Source organism: Penicillium vulpinum, assembly GCF_028829585.1.
Source record: "Penicillium vulpinum strain IBT 29486 chromosome Unknown utg000004l_segment0_segment0, whole genome shotgun sequence".
Taxonomy (NCBI): Eukaryota; Fungi; Ascomycota; class Eurotiomycetes; order Eurotiales; family Aspergillaceae; genus Penicillium; species Penicillium vulpinum.
The window spans coordinates 6,386,616-6,403,712 of record NW_026643244.1 but is presented as its reverse complement, the minus strand read 5'-3'; the positions used below and the strand labels follow the sequence as shown (position 1 = coordinate 6,403,712).

Sequence of the window (17,097 nt, the reverse complement as noted above, 5' to 3'; positions counted from 1 at the left end):
GATTCTTCACTTTTTCACTTTTCTCTTAGTGGGACAAAAAAGAAAATATTATCGTCTCGTGGCCCCCTTAAACTCACACCGCCGCCGCTATTCCTCCAATTCCCGCCTAATCTTAATTGCCCCCGAGATTCGGACTTGCAACGTCTGTACACGATCAAAGTCAAGAATGGAAGTCTAAACAGTGAAAGGTCTTGTGATACGGGCGCATCGGTGGAAATCGCGCGGTATTTGAACTGTTCCAGGGACGGCGATTCGAGGCCGTCCATATCGACTTCGATCATGGAAAATGACTTCCACTTGATTCCCCGCCAGATATGGGCGAATCCAACACCGACTACGACGAAGACTTACTTGCCCGGCTGTACGCCTGTTGTTTTGCCTAGTAATGGTATGTGGTCTTCCCTTTCCCCGACATGTTGGTCGTTGGGCACGGGCTGCAGGTCGCCGGTCCTAGACTTGGTGTCAGAGCCCCCCCTCCTAGAACCGTGTCTAATCGCGAGTCGCAATTCTTCATAGGACTCGTATACCTCAACAAGTCATTTGCTATTACCCTCAGTGAGAATGCCATATTCGAGCCTCTCTGCACAGGATCCCCAACCGACGAGGTTCACATCTCCGCCGTCCTCGATACCCGCGATCCATTCTATTCCTCCATTACCCCACAGTTATATGCTATCGGCTGCGCTACCGTCGTTAGCTATCTACTTGTCATCATCCTTCTCATCACACCACGCACGTTCTACGTCGGCGGCCCCGGCGGCGGCGGCGCCAATTTCCTCGGCCGTCATGGGATGATCAGCGGCTCATATAGCGGAAACTCGTCAGTGGTCGGAGTCGGCGGACGACCATGGCTACAGAAAGTGGCTGCGATTTTAGTTGCGATTTCGCTGACTATCGCCACGGTCGATTCTTTCAAAGTCGCCGAGCGGCAGTATAACTATGGATATTCCGATGCAGAGGCGCTTTCCCAGGAGGTTATTGACGGAATGGAAATTCGCATCGTGCGTGTCATATCAAGCACGTTTCTGTGGCTTGCGCAAGTCCAGACATTGATTCGATTGTTTCCGCGACATAAGGAAAAAGTCATGATTAAATGGGCTGGGTTTGCGTTAATTGTGCTGGATACGACTTTTAGTATTTTGGAGAATTTTTGGGCGAGGGGATCGAATTCTTCTTCGACACGACCTAGGCTATACGAGGATGCAATTCCTGCCTTGAACTACTTGTTCGAGTTGTCGCTTAACCTTCTCTATGCCGCTTGGGTGATTTTCTACTCGATATCTAAGCACCGATACGCGTTTTTCCACCCCAAGATGCGGAACATTTGCTTAGTGGCTCTTCTCTCGCTGTGTGCCATTTTGATACCCGTTGTCTTTTTTGTTATGGATATTGCCAAGCCAGAAATTGCCGGCTGGGGTACCTATATCCGATGGGTCGGCTCTGCCGCGGCCAGTGTGGTGGTTTGGGAGTGGGTGGAACGCATCGAAGCGCTGGAGCGAGATGAAACCAAAGACGGGATTCTTGGGCGAGAGGTTTTCGATGGCGATGAAATGCTTGAAGTCACTCCATCCGAGGAAGTTGACTGGCCACGCTTCTCGGGCCAAGGACGTGACGACGAAGGTGGCGGCAATGGCGCCTCGTCTGGATGGGGCGGCGTGATGGGCTTAGCCCATCGACCTCTACGAGCCCGGGCTGGATTGCCTCGCGGCAATCGAAAGAAAGGAGGCGGAGCACCACAAAATAACCAAACAGCTGTGTCGGCGCCGCGGGGGCCAAACGATAACCGGCCCACTCCACCCCCAGCGGCGATGACACCAGTGAGCCGTGCAGATACTACTAGTGCAGCAAGCACAGTATACAATATCCGGTATCATTCAGTGGCTAGCCCTACGCCTCCAGTTGCAATGCCAAATATGCACGAGGAGGAGGAATTCGACGAAGACAAGGAACTGGAGGTCATGGAACCACATACCGCTGATACAAATGGTCATGCTCTTTCTGCTCAAAATACCCGGGAGCAGTCGCCGAAAATTGTCCCAGCCGACCCACGATGGCATGTTCTCCTGCACCCATTCAAGAGGCGACGTGCATCTCTGCCCAAAGAAGTGGCATCTGCACAAGCTGGAGAAGAGCAATCAGAACACAGACCATCTGCAGCAGCAGCAGAGGCTGAAGCAGAAACAAATGCTGCCCGATCTCGAGCTGATCTCTTCTTTTCTCTCCATCGGAAAGCCCGATTGGGCACTGGAACACAAAACGCGGACGGCTCATTACCAGTCACCGTTATTCCAGCACGTCGCCGCGGCCAACACACATGGTCACCACAAAACCGACTGCTGGAGGATACCCAGCCACCGGGAGAGACCCGGCCGATAGAACCTCCTCAACATCACGAACCGCCATCTAACCGGCCCAATTTACCTGTACGAGTAATTCCTTCTCGGCCACAAGCGTCTGCTCCATGGACGCAGGCAGATGTAGAGCGAGGAGGCGGGGATTATGTCCTACACTATGACCCGGAAGCGGCGGCACTCATCAATGAGGATGTCAGCCATTTAGATCGCAATGATCGTGTCACAGCCTACGACCAACGAAGCTGGACAGAGTCGACATACTCGGAAGAAAGAAATGACGTGTTAGCTGGACAAACTGACCCATCACATGTCGAATCTCAACCCGAGCACGGACCTTCCAACGAACAACATGGTCGGAACTCTACTTAAAACGCCACGTTTGTGCATAGCGTGTGGGATCCTACAGATTCGGCTGAGGGATTTGACCCCTGGCCGTTTCTTGTTTTTATTTAGTTGTAATTGGGCTAAATGGAGTATGGGATTTGATATTATTGGAAAAAGGGTGTTAGGAACTTGCTTCAACATCTTAGAAAGATACCCATCATAATTTTTGAAATTGAATATATAATATTGCATACTGCATACATTACTTATAGATCTATATATCACTACGGAGTATATCTTACTACCTATATCTTACTATTGGTGATCTCTGCTTGGCTAATCAAGGTGGCTTACCAAGCTCGGGAGAAACCCTGGAACCTTGGAAGTCCCTAGAGGCTTACGGGAGTGGAGACAAATTTTCACTCGGGAACTCACGATCCCGGTTCTATTTTCCCCGTATTCTTTGTATCCTCATGTGACAACTCATCTTGGACGTCGCATCATGGCGACCGTCAATCAAAATATGTTCGGAGCGAGCATAACTCAACCTCCTGGCGGTCCCCAGCTGATGGTTCTACCGTTGAACCTCATCGCCGAGATTGTGTCACATGTAAGAGACAGCTCCGCACATCCCGATCGCATATCTAACATGACATTTGGTAGGTCGACGACACGGGTGATCTGTCCCGGCTCGTTAGGACTTGTCGAGTCCTCAATTATATGGCGTTGCCGCAGCTATACCGCAATCTAACGCTGACATCCTACGACAAAATTCGTTATCGTGGCGAACAACCAGAAGGAATCGGAAGCGCCAGTCCCTTCACGATGGGGTTGAATGCAATTATTACCCGATCTTATGCGCCACTGGTACAATCGATCACACTGCGAGGGGAATGGAAGGAACACGAGCTGGAGGAGCATGCCCGAGTCGGCCGTGTCCCCGACGGATCAATGTTGTTGAACATTGCCGCCCGCGCCGCTGTAGATCGCATGACAAATTTGGAATGTTTCCATTGGGAACTGAACACCAAGATGCTCGACACGGTTTTTATAGGGCTGACACAGCTGCCGAAGCTTACTTCCCTGACTATCCGGTTCCCCTCCACCCGTCATCCGCAGCCCACTTTTGTGATTCCGGGCATGCCGCATTTGCGGTGTTTGAAAATCACCGATATCGACCCACTATGCTACCCCGATGATATCGCAACTCTTCTTTGTAACAGTAGGAAACTGCGTGAATTAAAATTACATTGGTCGCCACGGATGCGAGATGCACATGAGTCTAGTGTCTCTCTGCATGATTACTTCCGCAAGCTGATCGCAAGCAAGCAGAAACTGGCAGTCAGGAAGATCTCGTTCCAGAATTTGTACGCCTTCCACAATGATGACTTTAACCTCGCTTTTGATCCGACTACCGTTGAAGATGTCACATTTCTCAGTGGTGTTGAGAACTCTAGTTTGGTCAACACATTCATCGAGAGCAGTTGGCCGACAGTCCCGCCACATGCCAGGCTGCGCATAAAATCTGTTCGAATTGATACAGTGTCAAAACGAAATTCCGAATTTATAGGGAATTTTACTGGACTCGAGCGGCTGTATTTTGTCAATGTCACCGCCGAATCAAGCGACCTCCTCAATTGCCCACGACCCGGAGGTGGGGCATCCTCACCTGCACTCACGCCGCCAGTATCCGAACACCAATTGTCTGGTGCACTCAGCGGAGCCACAACAAACTCTCCTAATACTTCTGCTTCTCCGGCTAGCCAGCTCAATGCTACAGCTAACATGCGAGACCTCTATCTTTCGCACATTACCACAAATCATGGCGCGACATTGCGCCACCTCCTTCTCCCATCTAAATGGCCTCTCTCAACCGGGATGGTCGCGCGACTCGTCCATAGCTGTCCGAATTTGGAGCAGCTCGCCCTCGCCACCGAATTTGCCAGTCTGGACTCACTGGCTTTACTAATACCCTTCCTCCGGAAGTTGAAAGCAATTCGGCTTCTCATACCGCAAACTTCCGGACAGTCCACAAATGCTCCTGTGAATTCTGCACTGAAAGCGAGTCCATCCGCACGAGGACTGAGTGCGCTTGATACGATCAAAATGGTGCAAGAGACATTTGCGAATGCCAAGACTCTTGCTGAAGTTGTGGACATTGACGACTCGATCCTGACCGAAATGTTGAGTTACGACCTTGGCAACCAGCAAGTTTATGGGAATGTGAAGATCATCAGCATGGGCTGGAAAGCCTGGGAACTAAAGGAATTCTATAAATCTCCCGTCCCATCAGACACTGAGATCAACAAAGAGTCCCCATCACCAACGAATGGCCATAATGCATTCCTGGAGACCACCGCAGAGAGCCCTGTTCCTACGCAAGGTACCAACGGCGTTGGACTCAGCGTACCGGATCAGCCTGCTGTCGCCCACAAGTCACCCGATACACAAACAACACATATCTCTTCGTGGACGCATCAATCTGGAACAAGACCCGGCCTACCATCGACATTAGGGAAGCGATCACGCGACCAAGATGATAGCGAAACACCTAGACCGCCACCCAGTTGCCCGCCGACCTTCAATAGGCGCGAAGACTGTGAGGATGCTGCGCCCTTCTATCCCGGCTGTTACCCGTACACTCTGTCTGAGGATGGTTTCGTGTGGAGACGGCGTGCGCGACGGGTAGGGTGGGAGGCTTTGCGACATTGGGAGATTTGGGCCTTGGATGCACAGGAGATCTGAAATGGTTGCTTTCTGGTGTCAGGATATAAAAGAATTCAGCATAGGAAGGAGCGGTATTGGTTGTTAACCTGGAACCTGGGTTTTTTTTGGGGGAGGGTTTGGTTTAGAGTCAGGGCAGATTATTTCTGCTCTCGTGGCGTTGGAAAAGTATATATACACATGGAGGCATCTTTTCTCTTCTCTTAAGGATATAAGTCATGTCCATCTTACATACTATTTATAAATTTGATTTCGGATTCAGATACGGGACTGTTCTGGAGCGAGAATCTCACTGCCAACTTAAACTAGTAGGTTATGAGTATATCCCAAATTACTTGTGATTTTGACTTATGAACCGACTTTAGAGGTGGTTTATTCTCGATTTGGATGTTACAGGAACGCTCTACGAGGAACACTAAAGTCTTAGAGCTGCTCTATCAAGTGTACCTTGTAAGCCAACATGAGAAATTGTAAGAGTATCTAGGTCGTCCTATGTACATCAATACCTAGCTCAATGACTGATGCATCTACTGCTTTTTGGAAGGGTTTCATGCCTAGTGATGGATTGAAAAAGCGAAAGATCAAGCTATTTACAATGAAAAGAAGAATGATAAAAAAACAAAAACATCATACCGGCGTGCCGGCCAATTTCGAGTTCATCTATGCCAGTGGTAATTGATGAGCAGATAGAATGAGAGATGGGTAATGAGAAGTATGAATGACGGGTACCAAGTACCAAGCCCTAAGGCTCTGAAGTATAAGCAAAGAAAGTGGACTAGACATACCCATACCATCCATCCATTGTCTTTGGCCTTCTAGTAGGGCTCTTATTCAGCACCTGGAGTCGCCTCGTTCTGCCTTGGACGAAGTTCGTCCGGAGCGAGAGGGGAGGGGGAGATTGCGGTGATAGGATTAGCTGTGGCTGGTTCTGTGGAAAGCGCCGCTGCGACCATCACGAGAACCTCCACGGAGAGCCCGTGAAACGCGAGAACCACCCCGTCCTCGTCCCCCACGAGGGCCACGAAAGACTTCACGGAAATCGTTACCATGGTCACCGCTGAAGCTTCTCCTATGGGCGAAACCGCCCCGAGTGAGAAAACTTGGTGCAGGCCGAATGGCCGCACTCTCGAACTCTTCCCTCGATATCGCATGGCCTCGAATTAAGCCCCCATGTGGAACATCGCCACAGCTCAGACTTGGGAGGTAATCCGAGGGAGAAAAGCCAATCGAAATATGGTTGTTCATATTGAAGATCCCCAACCATGCGAGATCAGCTTTAGACGTGCGGTCCCATAGTTCTCTCAGGACCAGTATCTCGCATAGCAGGGATAGCTTTTCTCATTGCTCTGTAGAAAATGGGAGCGGCTTTTCTAGCCACTGTTGTCGTGAATATGGCGACGTGAGCAACAGTAGGAGTAGCCAGTGTTGTAAAAATGAGATCCAGCGAAGAATGCAGGTGGCTTGTCGTGGCGGTGCTGGGAGTTTCGCCCGAGCCTTGCGAGCTCCATTGCATGCGCAAGGGAGCCTTGCGGAATAGCTGATGCCATGTTGACACAGTATTTGTGCCATCTGCCATGGTAATTTCATGGTCTTCTTGTGTGATCTTCGCGAAGCCGTCGGAAGGGTTCGAGGGGCGAATTGGAATGATCTGACTCGCATTTTGGTTTGCCTTCGCCTCCTTCCTCTCGTGTTTCATGTGGTTTCGAATCAAGTGCCCTTTTATTTGCTGTTTTCACTGATGGGCAGGCGGCAGCTTTTGTATTTGACTGCAAGGTCGCATCGTTCGCAAGACACACATGAAAATTCTCGAAATAAGCTCCTGCCACAAAATTTAGTGTTTGCAGCCATTTATTTCATGCGAAGAGAGCGTAAAAACTTACGGCTTGTTCATAGATGTGAAATGTCAAGAAATTATTGAGCATAAAGCCAATACCCATATTGGGGTATTAATGCTGCAGTATTCATGTTGCAGTATGAGAGATATTGACAAAGTATTCCCCTGACCGGCACTCTGAAATCGAGTTATATACCACTATTTGGCCTCGTCGGAGAAGTGGGTGGATATCGAAGCCAAGTAGGAGCCCGTCCTAGGGACAAACAATCCGGGGTTTCCAATCTCGTCGCCGCATTTCCATCATGCTGACTGGGACGCATAAACCAATGGAGCCCTCTAGCCACTGCAACGTAACCGTCTCGAGCAATCTGAAGTTTTCTTCTGAGGCTCGCCGCGACTGCTCCTCTGTATTCAAGAGGCAATTTATAAGTTGCAGTGATCTCGTTAAGATTGGGTATGAGATCCTGTTCATATAATAGCAGTTCGTAAATGTAATCTAAGCGCGAGGTAAGACCAAAGATGACTGATCGAGATGGGCGGCAAGACAACATCCAAATCGATGTCTTCCTTAAATTTAGCCGCACACTTCTGGATATATAGGGTGCTAGATCCAAAGCGTTTATGAAGATACCGATGTTTTGAGGTGTTGGTGCTTGTGAAAGTTCTGATCGATATTAGAAACACAAGCCTTTGAAGCACACTATTCTCCGCAAATGCGTCCTTTTGAGACCGACAAAAGTAGAGGACCAATGTCTAATCCACGTAGTTGGGGTAATATTGACGCCGCTCGGTTTGAAGCTTAGAAGAGTGTTGGCGAGCCCAGAGAAGGGGAATACTCTCGTTGTACCAGCGGCCATGCACAAGCGCCCATTTGAGGAAGTCGGAATGGTGGGATGGAGTTTCACCCCCATCACGATTATTTTGGGCGAATATGACGCTGAGGATCTTGGGGATCCTAAAAGCTTGCTGGGATGCGTCTCGGGCTGGGCGAATGTTTCCATTTGATGGGGTTTGGTAACAGTGACCTCTCGAACCTTGAGCTTGTTAAGACAGTCGCGAAGAGTGCGGTGCCGTTTCTTCAAGCGTCAGATCGCACAGGGAAACACACAAGGAGGATATTAAAATTCCACCTTTTTCAAACCACGATACTTGGTCTGTTAAGAATAGTCAGCACTGGTTGTCTTCCAAGACAAGGGATCCTCGCAGCGAGGGGGCAGAGGAATGATAGTTGTAGATGGAGAAGTGCACATATGTTGACAGAAGGATCAAAGATGGTACCGGCAGTCTCGTCCAGGGACACGCGGTCGTCCGTGTTTGTAGCGAGAGTGACCGAATTCTCACTTTAGGGAAATGTCGGCGCAACCTTGTTGATAAGATCCTGGTCCTAGAAAAGCTATCCGACGTGTGCAACCTTTCCGCTGATGATGGTATCGTTGGGAAGGAAAATCACGTTGAGGTGAATGACGACGTGGTAATGGGTGGTGGGATTAGACTCGTGGTCCGGGAACAAACTGGAGAATCGCACCACGCTTTCACCGTCAGGCCAAAAAAATAGCATTAAGTTTGGAAATGTTGGCAGACTTACGGTTACCATGAGCTGCAAGGCCTAAGTAGATGCCAGTGGAATGCAATTTCAAATATTCCAATACAAATCAAGGATTGGCTCGCAGGTCGAGGCAGTCTAGAAAATAGTGGGAAGAAATAGCGAACGTGAGTCAATGTGTCACATATTCTCAGAGGCCTACCTTCTTGTATTTGCATAGAATGCAATGAAGATCCGTAAATTGTGTAGATAGTTGTTAGTTAACTAAGTTGATATTGACAGCGCAATACAAGCCTCCCTAGGCTATAAACAGGAACCTTGGTTTTTGTTGTGGCCTAGTGGTAAAATACTCTGTATTTGCTCTGACAGATATTGGTAGCCTTGCAATCAAGGCACTAAGCTCCACTTGTGGCCTAGTTAACTACATGGTTAAGTTGGTTTGCGCTGCTCTCTTATATTTTCTTCACTGAAATAAAATCGAGCACCATGATAAAAATGCAATGGCGCTCTCTTTGAGACCGGGGAGGCGTCTAGCCCGTAACATCTCTTCGATTGCCAACGGAAAGCTTGAAATGCCTGGTTTCAATGTGCCCCTGAACTGTCCACCCGAAGTCAGACTCACCCCCTTGGGAACATAGCATATGCTAATATGACTAGCCAAATATCTGCGAGGACCGCTTTACCAGCTTGTTTGGCTTTCCGAATGCCTTAGACCCAAGTCACATGGAATACATGGAGTAAGGCATAGTCACAAAACGCCACAGCTTTGAAGCTAACACAATTTCTCTAGTGAAATCGTCACACACAGAGAACTTTTGATGATGCGAGTAATGAATAACATCACAGACAAGTCCGATTGGGATAAAAAGGTACCTGTCTAGGTTCCTCTTAATGGTATTTATAATGTTGATTTCTTCCAGGTATTCGACAGCCACATCACGTCCAAATGGCGCGAAGAGGTCGCCAAGAGTGGACAAGATGTTACACCAAAAATGATGAATTGGATTATCAAAGAGCTGCAGTGGAAAGCTGGCATTTTCCAAAAAACAGGCCATGTCACTGTTTTTGATTCTGGAGTCGTCAAATCCGACAGCGCCATTTCCAGGCAACTGCAGCAGGAATTGAGACAGGCAGCAGCTCTTTTCGAAAAAGTACCCGAAGCCCAAAGGGACTACCATCCTGGATCCGATCAGAAAGTTGTTAACCTAGTCCATCCTTCATTGTTTCCAATCGTCTACGGTCGAACTCGAGTTCTCCCTGACCAAATCATCGGCGTCGATGACTGTCTGAGCAGTATGGGACAGGGTACTTTGATCCCAACTCCCTCAGAAGAAGAGACTCGTGTTGAGTTGAAGCGTCACATGGTGCATTATAACTATGATCGGCCAGAACTCAGTCGAAAATTCCAGTGGCTCCCGTGTGATGTGGATATCAACAAAGATTCCAGATGTGAGATAGCTTCTTACATCAATAATGTCCATCCGCTTGAGCATCGGGCACTGTATGATGTGGTTAAGAGGGTCATTACGAGAACGATCCCGCTTTGGGATCAGTCCTTGAGCAGAGGGACAAGGCGTCAAAGGATCCAGTATAGAGCGGTCGAGTACGGTGATCGCCTAGAACCAGAGCCTATGCGTCCTAAAGATGCCGATGATAGCTTTGATGAAGATGACTACAGGGAGCGACATGAGAAATGGGAGTATTCCGGCCCGATACTACTCCCTGAGCCAGGCGATTTCGAGATTTTCGAGGTCGACGACTGGGAAAAAGTCAAGCTGAAGGAGCAATTTGGCAAAAGTGGACTACAAGTGATTGTAAAATTGGCAAATATCGAATTAACCCCCGAAAACCCTGACTATGAAGGAGGTACCTGGCACATAGAGGGGCAACTGGTCAGTTTCATTTTACCTTATTCTAATGTCCGAAGCTCAAGCGCCAATCTTACTAATCTCTAATTAGAATGAGCGCATATGTGCAACTTCAATCTACTATTATGACAATCAAAACATCACGGAAAGTTCGCTGTTTTTCCGGCAAAGAAGTAGCTATATGGACGACGTTGAATACGAGCAAGATCGGCACAAGTTTCTCCAAGATGTTTATGGCTTAGTTACGGATGGTTATTTCAATGGAACCAAAGTTACGCAAGAGGCTGGAGGCGTGGTTTGTCAAGAGGGTCGACTCCTGACATTCCCAAATTCTGTTCAGCACAAAGTGTCTGCATTTTCGTTGGCCGACAGATCAAAAAGAGGACATCGCAAGATCCTCGCACTGTTTCTCATCGATCCCCATAGACGTGTGATCTCATCTGCCAATGTTCCTCCACAGCGAGAGGACTGGGCGCCGCAAAATTTGAAGGTTGTGGATAGTGTGCATTCACGGGGGTCAGCAAACTCGCCGCATGCACCCGGTCAAGATATATTGGGCCCGATGATGAGCATGAAAGAGGCAGAAGCTTACAGACTTGAGCTCATGGAAGAGCGCAGTGTCGGGGCTGTAAACCATAACAATTTGTTTGAATCGGGAGATTTCTCTCTTTGTGAGCATTAGATAGTTCATTGTTAACGATGTATCCGGGAGAAAGCTTTCGATGCCCAGAGGCCTTTAGCCTGATCTAGAAGCAGAAATCAGTGTGATTGGTAAAGAACTAACGGATATAAATACCCGGAATCTTTCCTCTGCATAAGGCCTCTTTTGGTTGTCTTTTTGCCCAGGTGGCGTCCGGCAACTCGGAAGACGCTGATGGAGCTGCGCCGACAACGTCCACATGGCCTATTTCGACGTGTTACCGCCAATTTTGATGGGCCTCAAGGAAGACCGGATTGGTTCGAATTTAGCTCCCCGATACAATCAAACAGTTCCATTTTTTTTCTCCATTCAATGCCATAGCTGATTGGTTCATGAATAAAGCGGAAGGGCGGCTAAACGGACCGTCTGAAACACTTCCGCTGTTAACTTCAATGTTGGCGGGGTCGATCCCCGCTTATCCGCCAAGGGATCAGATTGCTCTGTTGACAATACGAATTTCTATACATCCTGGTTCTGAATGGCCAGATGATAGATCACATTGGGATATCTCACATACTTAAACCTAGCAACTCCCCCCGTTATTTTGTCGTCAATTTAAGTCCTAAAGCTTTACAGTTCTCTTTAGACAGCTACCATGGCCACTATGACTACCACCACTACCACTGTTCCACCTATCAATCAAGCTTCTTTCAGGTAAGTGTCCTATGTTTCTCACTACTAGACAACAATTGCTAATTCAGAACGCTAGGCTGAGTGGCCCATATGGAGATTGGAGAGACGACCTTCACGATCAAGGCTATGCAATCATCAAGAATGCCATCGATCCTGAAAGGGCCCAGGGCTATCAGCGAAAAGCCCTGGACTGGCTCGCGTCTTTCAATACAGCGTTCGACCTTGATGATCCTTCCACATGGACCATAGACAACTTGCCTGTTCAAAGCAAAGTAAATACATTCAATGGATATTCTGTTACTCATGAAAAATTCATGTGGGACTGTCGCATGGAGCCAAAGGTATTGGAGGCATTCGCCAAGATCTGGGGTACCGATGAGCTACTTGTCTCGTTTGACGCACTGAACATCACTTTGCCCAACCGAGAAGACAAGCCTGCCCAAAAACCATGGCCCCACGTGGATCAGTCGCCAATTCGTCGCGGGCTCCACTGTATTCAGGGAATTATCAATCTAAGCCATGCGGGTCCCGAAGATGGGTCCCTTATGGTGTTCCCGCGGTCGAACACTGTAATCGAAGATTTCTTTGACACTGAGACCGATCCATCCACCTGGGAGCAGAAGGACATACGCCTATTCAGCGAGGAAGAAATTCAATGGTTTGTGGATCATGGCATGAAACCAATCAAGGTGCTCGCGGAACCCGGTGATTTAATCGTGTGGGATTCGCGCACTGTGCACTGGGGTGGGGAACCAACAGTGAACAGCAACACGATCCGAACGGTGATTTATGCGTCATATGCACCTGTTAAGTTGGCCACCGAGGAGACCTTGAAACGGAAGAAGGAAGCCTTTGAGTCATACCGAGCCACGACTCATTGGCCACATGAGAATATAGTTATACGTGATGAAGTGGTGTATCTCCCGGATGGTACCGTTGATCCTCGCAATCGTTCTGTGCCATTGGAAGTGCCAGAGCACACAGATCGATTGCTTCAACTAGCAGGAGTAAAGTCTTATCGGTAAATTAATATAACTCCTTTTTTGCATTTTTAATAGGTGAATCTATACTTGGAGCAGATTTGATTATTAAGGGGGGGAGCCTAGTTTTTTTTGGCGTTTTGCTGACGACCCCGCAGTGAACCTTTGACGTCGATCTTCCGTTTCGCTCAAGCAAATATGAAATCATTTGAATCTCGCCCTCCCGTTGATTATCCACGGAAGCGTGCATCAATTGCATGTAATTTCTGTCGACATAGGTAGGGGTTTCAATTCCTCTGTTTAACCCCGGTCACTAAGTAGAAAAACTAGGAAACGGAAGTGCGATGGTCAGAAGCCGACATGTGGCCTTTGCACCGACGCGGGGGCTCAGTGTGTCTATCAAGAAAGCGACAGGTAGAAAGCGTCACCTCGTATAAAGGGTTCCTAGATAGTGACGATCGATAGGGTGCAGGATATCCCGGCTGAAATCCTGCTTCGCTTAACCCATCTGGAAACCCTGATCGAGCAACAGAAGGACGCCATTACAGAGCTCTCTGCTCGAGTAGGCTCTTCATCCGATCATATGGGTCGGTCGACTTCCGCTGTCTATTCGTCACAGCCAAAATACGACTGGGACCCATCATCGGATCATGTATACGATAAATCCTCTTTCACCCTCTTTTCACCAGAGAATCCATACGGCCATGAATATGCATTCACTATTCCTCCCGGTCACCATACACCAACAGGAAGCCTATTTTCGTTGGATCGAATCAAGAATTTGGTTGGCGACTACCCTCAAGACTTTTTTAAGCAGATAGAGAAAAAGCGCCCATTCAACAGTATCCAGGTCCCAGGTATACCCCAGGCCTTTGAACAGATCGACAGATCCCGACTGCATCCCCAGGTTACCAAACCTCTGATCTCCGAGTTCCTCAACCATGTCCATCCGTACTTCCCAGTTCTCGAGCCGCAGTTGTTACATATGCTCTTTGACACTTTCTCCTCATACACCAAGGTTAACAGCATCCAAACTTCACTTTACCTCGTCATTTTGGCTTTAGGAAAGGCCTCCTCGAATCCTCAACGCATTTTTGATATCGAAGCGGAGAAAGATCTGAGTGGGATGGAATATTTCGCGTCCGCATATAACTACTTGAACAATCCCTTGATAACGTCCTTTACGGCGGACCACTTGTTGCCTTTGGCTTTATTCTACGGCTCTATGTATCTGCGTCACATAGGGCGCCCAATTCAAGCATGGCAAATGATTCGGGATGCGTCTGGTAGTGTGCAGATCATGATTTCCGAGTGAGTGTCTTCTCTGATATCTGATTCCAGCATAATATTGATATTGATATTGATATTGGATACAGACTACATGACATGAACACGCATGAAGAACGAGCTAGTCTCTATCGGACTGCCTGGGGCTGTTTTATTCTCGAATGGTAGGTATATAATCTGGGATTATCTCACATCCAGCTAACAATCACCTCGCCCTAGTGACGATCTCGCAGAGTTTCATTTCCCTCCCAGTGGTATTGAGCTCCTCGTCGATAGATTGCCCTTTCCTCGAATTTCGGAAGATAGCCGAAACGGTCATCTTGTTTTCCTTGCAATGTGCTCAATTCGAAAGCTTCTCAACCGCGTGCACAGCGCTCTGTATGCAAAATCCAACCAGGATAATTTCCATTCCAGCCCTCCGCCACAACTCACAGGTGATACCCCGGCTGCAGCTCCGCAAAAGTATTCGATTGCCTCTCTCAAGACCATCAGCGAGGAGCTCGATCGTCAATTAGAGAACTGGTTTGACTCTCTCCCAAACCCCATCAGGCCAACCCTAGGCAATTCAATATCCGCGGATCACACTTACGATACATACATTCTCGCCCGGTACTATGCCACAAAACACATCATCTGCCGCCCGAGTCTTGTTTTTGCTGCCCACACTCAGGGCAGTACGGTATTGCCGGAGTTTGTTTTCGCAAATTGCAAAAAGTGCGTCGATAGCTGCCGCAAGTTCGTCTGGGCAGGATCACTTCTTCTGCGCAAAAGAACACACTCAAACTGGCATAGAATGCAAGGGTAAGATCATCTGTCTGCGCTCAAGTGGTTTTTGCAACTTTCTAAATCTCACTTACTTATCTTACACATCTAGAATGTTGGCTGCCATTTTCACTCTCTCGACTGCGAAAACCACGCCGGCTTTGGAAGCCCTTGTTCCGGACTTTGACGATCTGGTCAAAGAAGCAATTCAATCCATTGAGCCATGGGCGCAGCATTGCGAAACAGCGGATACAGTTGTCAGCATGTTGAAGACAATCCGTCAGAAAGTGCGAGTATTAGTTCGGGGAGCTTAGTAGAGAGCCTCTTGATCTGTACTCAAGTAGATACACTTATTTTGTTACTTCGCATTTGCATGTATATTTGTGAATTTAAATGCGCTGGAGATCATCGAGGCTACTATTTTGAGTCTATTGAATATATTGTTGTTTCAAAGTTGTCCACTGTGGGTGTGTTATCAGTAAGCCCGTGATCCTCATGCCGTCGAGCCCCCACGCGCTGCGGGGACACTTCGGGAAAGGGTCCAACTCAGACAAAACTTCGCTTGCACAAGGATATGCCTCCACCACAACTGACGAGCGTGATTAAGTCCATTCGTGGTGTTCGATTGGCAGGGGAGCCGTCCACCTGGGATATCCAGATTGAATACCATGCAGACTCTCCACAAGGCACAATCACCTCTGTGACCCCGCATGAACCCACTATCAAGAATGATTTCGAGTCACCTCTAGCTCTACCAGCCTTGATACACCCTCACATTCACCTAGATAAAGCATTTATCCATAGTGCACCTGAGTATGCCCCATTTCTACCTACAGCAGGCACGTTTCAGGAGGCTTTGTCCTCCACGACCAAGGCTAAACAACAATTCAGCCATTCCGATATCATTAAAAGAGGAGAGTGGCTCCTTGCTGAGTCTGTTGCATCAGGAGTCACTGCAATGAGAGCATTTGTGGAGGTAGACCATACTGTGCAGCTTATTTGTTTAGAAGCCGCTGTTGCTTTGAAAAATCAATGGAAAGATTCTTGCGATATCCAAATCGCTTGTTTCGCGCAAGATCCTATATTCTCCAGTGAGCACGGGAAGCAAAACATGGACTTTCTGGAAACCGCTCTTGATAAATATTCCCAAATTGATGTTATTGGGACAACACCATACGTCGAATCCAATCCCGAGGCTGCAAAGCAAAACATCGAATGGGCGATTGATCGTGCCTTGAAGCTGAACAAACACGTCGATTTCCATCTTGATTACAACCTTGATTCAACCAAAGAGGCCCTAGTTTGGCATGTCTTACAGACCCTCAAACAACGAAGCTGGACCACCGACTCAACAAACAAGCGCGTCATGCTTGGTCATTGTACACGACTGACATTGCTCACGGAAAACGAATGGGCTCGACTGGCAATTGAAATCCACGAGAATAAACTCCCAGTCAGCTTCGTGGGTCTGCCAACAAGTGATATGTACATGGCATCACCTCCCAGAACGAGCGTGGACTCCAAGTCTCCGCAAGATCGCCCGAGGGGTACTCTACAAGTCATAGAAATGATCCGGAAGTACAACCTGGATGCAGTGATTGGGGTGAATAATGTTGGCAATTCATTTACTCCATGGGGTTTGCCCGATCCATTATCGTTGGCTTGCCTAGGCGTGGGAGTCTATCAGGCTGGAAGTCAGGCGGATGCGGAGCTGCTTTATGAATGTGTTTCGACACGAGCCAGGGCTGCTATTGGGCTCTCGCCATCCCATTCGGGTCTATGTGTAAAGCAGGGGTGTCAACCAGACCTGTTACTGGTCCATAATAGAGATGACACTGGGTGTGGTGTGTCTCGGTCGAGAACAAATGTTGCGGAGTTTGTGTGGACTCCGCCGGGAAAATTGAATAGGGATGTGATTTGTGGTGGACGACTTAAGATTTCTCCGTGTGTTGTTGCAGATTCGGATACTTTGTATCAATTTTGATTTGGTTTCATGCGACAGTGACTATCGAAGAAAGTGGTCATATGTACATAACGGTCAATTGATGGGATCATATATGCAACTTGGCGATTAAAGATATCAATCAA

General features: G+C 48.1%; 7 protein-coding genes across 7 annotated transcripts; 5 read left to right on the top strand and 2 right to left on the bottom strand.

The window, feature by feature from the left end:
• Nucleotides 1-279: 279 nt before the first annotated feature.
• Nucleotides 280-2,723, top strand: N7479_010930 (PalH/RIM21 family protein; the record flags this gene model as incomplete). Its single annotated transcript, XM_057258621.1, has 2 exons — nt 280-388; nt 517-2,723. 2 exons carry the CDS (start codon nt 280-282, stop codon nt 2,721-2,723), a joined length of 2,316 nt encoding a protein of 771 aa, XP_057106079.1.
• Nucleotides 2,724-3,180: 457 nt separating this feature from the next.
• On the top strand, nt 3,181-5,423 carry N7479_010929 (uncharacterized protein; the record flags this gene model as incomplete). The annotated part of the gene is made up of 2 exons (XM_057258620.1): nt 3,181-3,288; nt 3,342-5,423. The coding sequence occupies 2 exons, from the start codon at nt 3,181-3,183 to the stop codon at nt 5,421-5,423; spliced, it is 2,190 nt and encodes a 729-aa protein (XP_057106078.1).
• An 806-nt stretch (nt 5,424-6,229) lies between these two features.
• N7479_010928 (uncharacterized protein) lies at nt 6,230-6,451 on the bottom strand (the record flags this gene model as incomplete). Its single annotated transcript, XM_057258619.1, has 1 exon — nt 6,230-6,451. The coding sequence occupies one exon, from the start codon at nt 6,449-6,451 to the stop codon at nt 6,230-6,232; it is 222 nt and encodes a 73-aa protein (XP_057106077.1).
• A 227-nt stretch (nt 6,452-6,678) lies between these two features.
• N7479_010927 (uncharacterized protein) lies at nt 6,679-7,098 on the bottom strand (the record flags this gene model as incomplete). Its single annotated transcript, XM_057258618.1, has 1 exon — nt 6,679-7,098. One exon carries the CDS (start codon nt 7,096-7,098, stop codon nt 6,679-6,681), a length of 420 nt encoding a protein of 139 aa, XP_057106076.1.
• Nucleotides 7,099-8,470: 1,372 nt separating this feature from the next.
• Nucleotides 8,471-8,791, top strand: N7479_010926 (uncharacterized protein; the record flags this gene model as incomplete). The annotated part of the gene is made up of 1 exon (XM_057258617.1): nt 8,471-8,791. The coding sequence occupies one exon, from the start codon at nt 8,471-8,473 to the stop codon at nt 8,789-8,791; it is 321 nt and encodes a 106-aa protein (XP_057106075.1).
• A 560-nt stretch (nt 8,792-9,351) lies between these two features.
• N7479_010925 (DUF4246 domain-containing protein) lies at nt 9,352-11,329 on the top strand (the record flags this gene model as incomplete). Its single annotated transcript, XM_057258616.1, has 5 exons — nt 9,352-9,390; nt 9,437-9,516; nt 9,570-9,648; nt 9,700-10,671; nt 10,739-11,329. The coding sequence occupies 5 exons, from the start codon at nt 9,352-9,354 to the stop codon at nt 11,327-11,329; spliced, it is 1,761 nt and encodes a 586-aa protein (XP_057106074.1).
• A 613-nt stretch (nt 11,330-11,942) lies between these two features.
• Nucleotides 11,943-16,993, top strand: N7479_010924 (putative zinc metallopeptidase; the record flags this gene model as incomplete). Its single annotated transcript, XM_057258615.1, has 7 exons — nt 11,943-12,001; nt 12,057-13,001; nt 13,426-14,271; nt 14,337-14,411; nt 14,467-15,048; nt 15,122-15,296; nt 15,581-16,993. 7 exons carry the CDS (start codon nt 11,943-11,945, stop codon nt 16,991-16,993), a joined length of 4,095 nt encoding a protein of 1,364 aa, XP_057106073.1.
• Nucleotides 16,994-17,097: the final 104 nt, after the last annotated feature.